General features: G+C 46.7%; 3 protein-coding genes across 3 annotated transcripts; 1 reads left to right on the top strand and 2 right to left on the bottom strand.

Moving 5' to 3' along the window:
• Positions 1-867: 867 nt before the first annotated feature.
• PPTG_20069 (hypothetical protein) lies at positions 868-2,118 on the top strand (the record flags this gene model as incomplete). The annotated part of the gene is made up of 1 exon (XM_008918831.1): positions 868-2,118. One exon carries the CDS (start codon positions 868-870, stop codon positions 2,116-2,118), a length of 1,251 nt encoding a protein of 416 aa, XP_008917079.1.
• A 65-nt stretch (positions 2,119-2,183) lies between these two features.
• On the bottom strand, positions 2,184-3,269 carry PPTG_20068 (hypothetical protein; the record flags this gene model as incomplete). Its single annotated transcript, XM_008918830.1, has 1 exon — positions 2,184-3,269. One exon carries the CDS (start codon positions 3,267-3,269, stop codon positions 2,184-2,186), a length of 1,086 nt encoding a protein of 361 aa, XP_008917078.1.
• A 2,242-nt stretch (positions 3,270-5,511) lies between these two features.
• Positions 5,512-5,865, bottom strand: PPTG_20067 (hypothetical protein; the record flags this gene model as incomplete). The annotated part of the gene is made up of 1 exon (XM_008918829.1): positions 5,512-5,865. One exon carries the CDS (start codon positions 5,863-5,865, stop codon positions 5,512-5,514), a length of 354 nt encoding a protein of 117 aa, XP_008917077.1.
• Positions 5,866-5,946: the final 81 nt, after the last annotated feature.

Here is a 5,946-nt window from a genome sequence, read left to right as displayed (position 1 = left end):
ACACTTGAGAACCCAGAGGGGCTTCCGTGCAGCCCTCCGTGTTTTTCGTTCCCTTGAGACCCCCGCTAATCTCACCTGCAGCATTTACGGCTGGGAATGAAACGCACCCTTGAGAAATGTGAAGTTGTGGTTTAAACATGACAGCAGCCTTTTCGGCAATCGTGACTGGGACGGGCTGAGCGAATGGCTGGACTTTATCATGGTCAATAGTGCCGGCACACGCAGATGTGATTAGTCCGAAACACAGGAGCAGGACAGCTACGAGATTCATCGCTCAAGCAAGATGGTTAACGATACCGCCAGAATTGAATAATGAGGTGCGAGTTGTAGCAGACTTCTAAAGAATGATTAGGACTTCATAGCACATAATAGCCAGAATAGTATGAGCTCATTTACTATCGTAATCCAGGTCGATCCCAGGATAAAAATCCAAACGGTAAAGCTCAAAAGTTGAATCGCTCATCATCCAGCAGTCATTACTCGATTCAATGGTACGAGGAAATGCTTACCGTATTCTTTCATTGGTTTTCGTTCCTCGTCTTGTGCCCTACCTTCACGTTTAGACGAATCACGTTATGACAAGTGTCCGATCAGAAAAAAAGAGAGCAGACACTAAGGGCCGTTATTAGCGAAAACTTGCTAGTGGACGAGCTCTTTGGTGGATCGCACTTTTTATGCATGTCCAACCACGCCACCCGCTACGAACGGAGCTAAACTTAGTGGTCGGTACAGGTGGATCAGTTGAGGGCGGGATGGTTGACATCTACGTTGAAGACATCTGTTTAGATCTAAAAGCGCGCTACAGCAAGTCCACTTTCTCTTCGACGCTTTCAAACGACAGAAATTGAAAACTCGTACAGCGCAGACATGATCGCGCAAGACGTCATCTCCGTCGCTCGACGCCTTCGACAACAAAAGAACACTCGCCTTGCACTACTTCTCTTTGCACTGACGTGGCGACGACCAAGGAAGCCGAGAGTGTCACGGCAGCGGGTCGATGTGGACTATGAAGTCGAGATGTTACTAAATGAAAACATGTTTGAACGGACATTTCGCATGCCTGCGGAAAGTTTTAGTCATTTACTGTGGAGAGTTACACAAGCCCTCACTGTATCAGAGCGGCACTCAACTAATTCGAGTGGCGAAGCACCTATTTCGCCTTCGATAATGCTAATGACGACGTTGCGATACCTGGCGGGGGGATCATACCTTGATATACGTCGTACGGTTGGCATTAGTGCGCCCTCGTACTATCGTGTGATCGATCTGACAATGGATGCTATTCTTGCTCTTGAGGAGCTTCAGATAACTTTCCCCAATTCGGACTCGGAGAAAGAGGTTGTGATGGAGGCGTTTAAGAACATCAGCAGTGGTGGTGTAATGAGTGGATGCATTGGTTGTGTTGATGGTTGGCTTTGTCGTATAAAGACACCAACCCTTGCTGATGCTGGCGAAGTCGGTGTGGGTCGCTACTATAGTGGTCATTACGCTTGCCCTGGCATTAATGTACAAGCCGTTTGTGATGCTCACTGTCGGTTTATTGCAGTCGATGCTAGTTTTCCAGGTAGCACCAATGATGCCCGTGCATTTCGTGACACTGGTGTCTCCAGGGCATTGAATAATCTTCCTACTGGGATGTACATTATTGGAGACAATGCTTACTCTGTAGGTGAGCATTTACTCACGCCGTTTTCTCGCAACCAGATAATGGATGAGTATCATGACTCGTTCAACTTTCACGCTAGCCAATTGAGAATACGGATCGAAATGGCATTCGGACTTCTAACGACGAAGTGGAGAATTTTCAGGTTTCCAATAGAGCGTAACTTAGTCAACGCCACGAAGGCCATATACATCGCTATGGTGCTCCACAACTACGTTATCAACAAGCGCATGGCCAACGACAACGACTATTGCGTTTTTGATGAGACTATCCGACCGCTTCGGATACCAAGCCGAACTCGAAAGTTCAATGATGTTGCCAATCTGATGGGGTACATGTCAAGTGATCTTCGAGTCGAAGAAGGGCGCAGCAGTATGAGGGACTTCATTGTGGAAACACTTCGAGCGAATCAATCCGTTAGACCCCAGTATAACAAACGTCGCAACGCTGAGTAGTTCGTATACATGTACTGGAACGATTAGTCTTTTAACAGCTCCTTCGTTTTTGCTCGAACGTACATCTACTCGGCCGACTGGTCTTTTAACAACGCTTTCTTCTTAGCTCGAACATGTTCAATATCATCGTTGACTTCTTGAAGGTCATATTTTGTGTAGCAGCCGTCTGGTGCGTTCATAATCCGCTCTCGTAGTGAAAGCAGAGAGCTCAACGTGGAGACAAGCTGAGCAAAGCGACAATCTATCTCCAATGCCTCAGCGGAGTTGTTGCTACTCCGGATCGTCTCCAAAATTTCTGACACCATATCATCTTTGCTTGGGCTGGACCTGGATCGGGTGCACTTCCTCTTGGACTCTCTCGAAATCTCGCTTTCGCTGTCACTGCTTGTATCCATGGTTTGCAGCCGGGCGCGTTTAGGAAGCTTGCCTTCTACAGTCTCCAATACCCCGGGCTTGATGATTAGCCACTCGTGCATGTACATAACGTCGATCTTCCCGGAACAAAAGGAGAAAAAGTCGTTGTCGTGTGTACCTGACACGCGGGAGTTAGCAAGAGCAGTATTGTATCGACTACTGACGTCCTTCCACATATCACGAAGTTTTGCTGCGTCATGAGGTACAATAATGGCTGGGTTGCACTTGGCAAACAAGGGGAGCGTCGAGTTGAGTTTGCCGAATTCAGCTTGATCGCTAAGATAGGCGTCATGAAAGCCCGTCCAAAACGAGGAGCTGGCATGGGTTTGGTTAGAATCTAGCTCTGCACGAGTTGGTTTGCCGTCAATTTCGTGCACTCGGCCCGCAAAAGTCTCAGAAAACATGACGTTCAGAAGGCGTATCATACAGTGTCGAGTACGTCTTTTGATTCCAGCGGCAACTGGTATCTTGGACGGACCGTCTTCAACTCCAAGTCTCTGCATTTCAGTGAATACACGCTTTTGCTGCATGAGTAGCGCTACGTACCCAACCTTGTGGTCATTGCAGTCAGGTCCCTTCTTAACAATGCGAAGTTGCCGCAAGTAGCACTCAGTCCGCAACTGCTTGGCTCCAAACGTCGTCAATTTTGCTTCAGCATCCTCTGGGGTAACAGTTGCGTCGAAGAGGATATCGGCGATGCTAGGCATGGCCTGTTGAGTTGCAGCGCTGGATGACATATTGGACAGTGTACGCCGGAGAGCTGAGGCGATTGTGATCTTGAGTAGAAAAGATGGAGTGAACACGACAGTGCCGTGCAAAGATACTATTCTATCCCGTTGCTATCTCTACCTCTGACGTGGTTCACCCCAGCATGGTGTGTATTCCCTCCGTCCACCCTCCGTCCACGGCCATCACCCCTAATTTTCGACGGTGGACGTGGATCTGATTCCGTTTTGGTGGCCCCATCCGGTGTCCACCAACATGTGGATCCCTGGGATTCTATTGGGCCACTAGAGCCAAATCCACCATTTTTCGCTTGCTAATAACGGCCCTAAGTACGTATCCGTGCAAGCGAACGTAAAACGCAAAAAAAAGGTCTGAGGAAGCGTTGCATTTGACTGAAAACACAACGATATTGGTCGAAATAGCGTGAATTGGAGAATGCCTGTAACGCCATTGATGCGAAATAAAAATAAAGTGTTTGTGATCATCTGCATCAAATTGTTTTATTCAAGGCATGTGGCGCACAAATAGCGATCAAATATCGCACAACTGGTGAACCAAACTCGACACAAAGCTTGAGACCGACACGAATCACCATGTGTGCGATTTTTGGAAGTCACCCACTCATTCTACGCGATTTAGGGAAGGAAATCGGCCCTAGCTGCCCTACATAACACTTTTACTGTGATTAACGAAGGCGAGAGGGGGCAAGCGCACCGAGCCACAGAAACCCACAAGGTATTTGCGTCGTTGAGCTTAAGAGCCCGAGCTCCTCAGCGAGCTGCGAAGAGAAATATTTATTACGACATTTAGGACTGAGAAACATCCGACTCCTGTATCAGCGGTAACAGTTTCCTGTTTCGTGATAATAAAATGATAGTTTGCTAGGCGAACTTAGCATTTGTATTAGCAACGAAAGTTTTGCGAGAGTTTTTGCATAGCACTAGAGGTGGATATTCATATCGATTTAATATCAGCGTGTTTGGTGCTATTTTCAGCATTTGCAATATCTTGGCAAACTCAACACCGGTGTTAGCCAAGATAATTTAGAACAACGAGTTTTTTTTTCGCCCACATAGGTCCGTGCAGAGGCGTGTGATTCTCCACGGTGTGTAGAATCTACGATAAGGAAGTCGAAGTCGATCGCACCAGGCAATTTGGCACGGCAATCTACCATTTTTTCTGCTCTTCTGCAACGGCGAGCCTCCAACGTCACGGTCGATACTAATCTAGCCGGGAGTCTTTTGATCACGACAGTGTCCTTGGCTCCAGTGAAGTTTTATGCTAATAACCACGCCATTAATGTCAGTGTATAGTGGCAGTGTTGCACAGATGTCTCATGACTTATAATGTAACTGGTTATCAGAACAGGTTTCTGATAGTGTCGCTTACCATATTAAGGTTAGCAAACTTCCCCCTTGGCACTGAAAACCAGAGGACGAGTACAGTTAAGTGTTTATGGCTTTGAGGCCTGTAAGCTTTCTCTTTGAGTATTCGTTGAGATTGCTCATAGCGCGACAAGGATAATGATGTCTGAAATTTATTTCCGAGTTTTTTATTCGATTGGTGGTCTATATTCGGAAAATTCAACAAAATCAACGGGTTCAAACTGACGTTATTTCGAAGCAATCAATAAGGTTACCGACGGTCAACTGATGGAGATATCGATCAACATCTATATTCAGAAACACCCATATAATCATGAAGGGTCATCGCAACTTACCGTGATACAGTAAAGTGATGGCTGCGAACATCGATACTTGTGGCAGTTTAATAAACTCTACAACGGCTACCTGTGACGTCACCCTTTCGGTAAAGTCCGTTTATTAATTTGTGCCCTTCTATCTTTCATCCTAGAATCGGTGCCAATGTATAGTTAATCTTTTCTGTACAATTCTGGGCCAGCGGGGAAGCGCGCTTGAAGTGAAGATCGGCGACACTGAGTCGGTTTCCGCATTGAAGGTTGCGATCATCGCGACGGCTCTGAAGTTCCCTTACAAGGATGGACCCCGTCATTTGTAGCTATACCTGGCAACGAAGGCCGGTGAATGGCTGGCGGACAACGATTCCGCTGCGTTAGAGTTGACGGAAGGAAAGGCTTTCCAAGACATCCAGACTGCGATTGATGGAGTGCAGATGAAGGCGACGCGGCTCATTTAGGATATTTTGAAAAGCGGCAATTTTTTTTAAAAAAATCAAAATCATCACCTACCACAACCATTGTTAAAAGCTCGAGTGATGGAATTTTTATTTTGCTTATGGAAACGCCCATGCAAGTTCAAGTGTCTCCTCAATGTTCTCATCGTTAAAGGGGACCTTCGACTCGCCGAAATCTGCAGAATTGAGCGCCAAGCGTGCTTCGTCCGTAAGTTGTTCCCACATGATGAGGTCTTGAAACTGACCGTCCGTTTCAGAAAAATGTAATGCCAGATACTCAAAGCTATTCCAATATGTGGGGGTAACTCGGATAGATTCGTTGGAGCCGGGGATGAAGGTGTAGTTCCACTCCCGAAGGGAAATTCTATTGTGAAAAATTTTCTGCGCACCGACATAGGCCATTCGCGGTATGCTTGATAGCTTGTAGTATGGTTCTCTCGGTTCGGTAAACATAAACCCAAGAAAACCTCTCTTTTTCAGAAGCTGTTGTTGCAGCGAGGCACCAATAATCTTCGGTGCACTCAGTGCTGGGTT

The sequence above is a fragment of the Phytophthora parasitica genome (genome assembly GCF_000247585.1).
Source record: "Phytophthora parasitica INRA-310 unplaced genomic scaffold supercont2.330, whole genome shotgun sequence".
Taxonomy (NCBI): domain Eukaryota; phylum Oomycota; class Peronosporomycetes; order Peronosporales; family Peronosporaceae; genus Phytophthora; species Phytophthora nicotianae.
The sequence above is the reverse complement of the archived record's forward strand: the minus strand, read 5'-3'. Positions and strand labels throughout refer to the sequence as shown.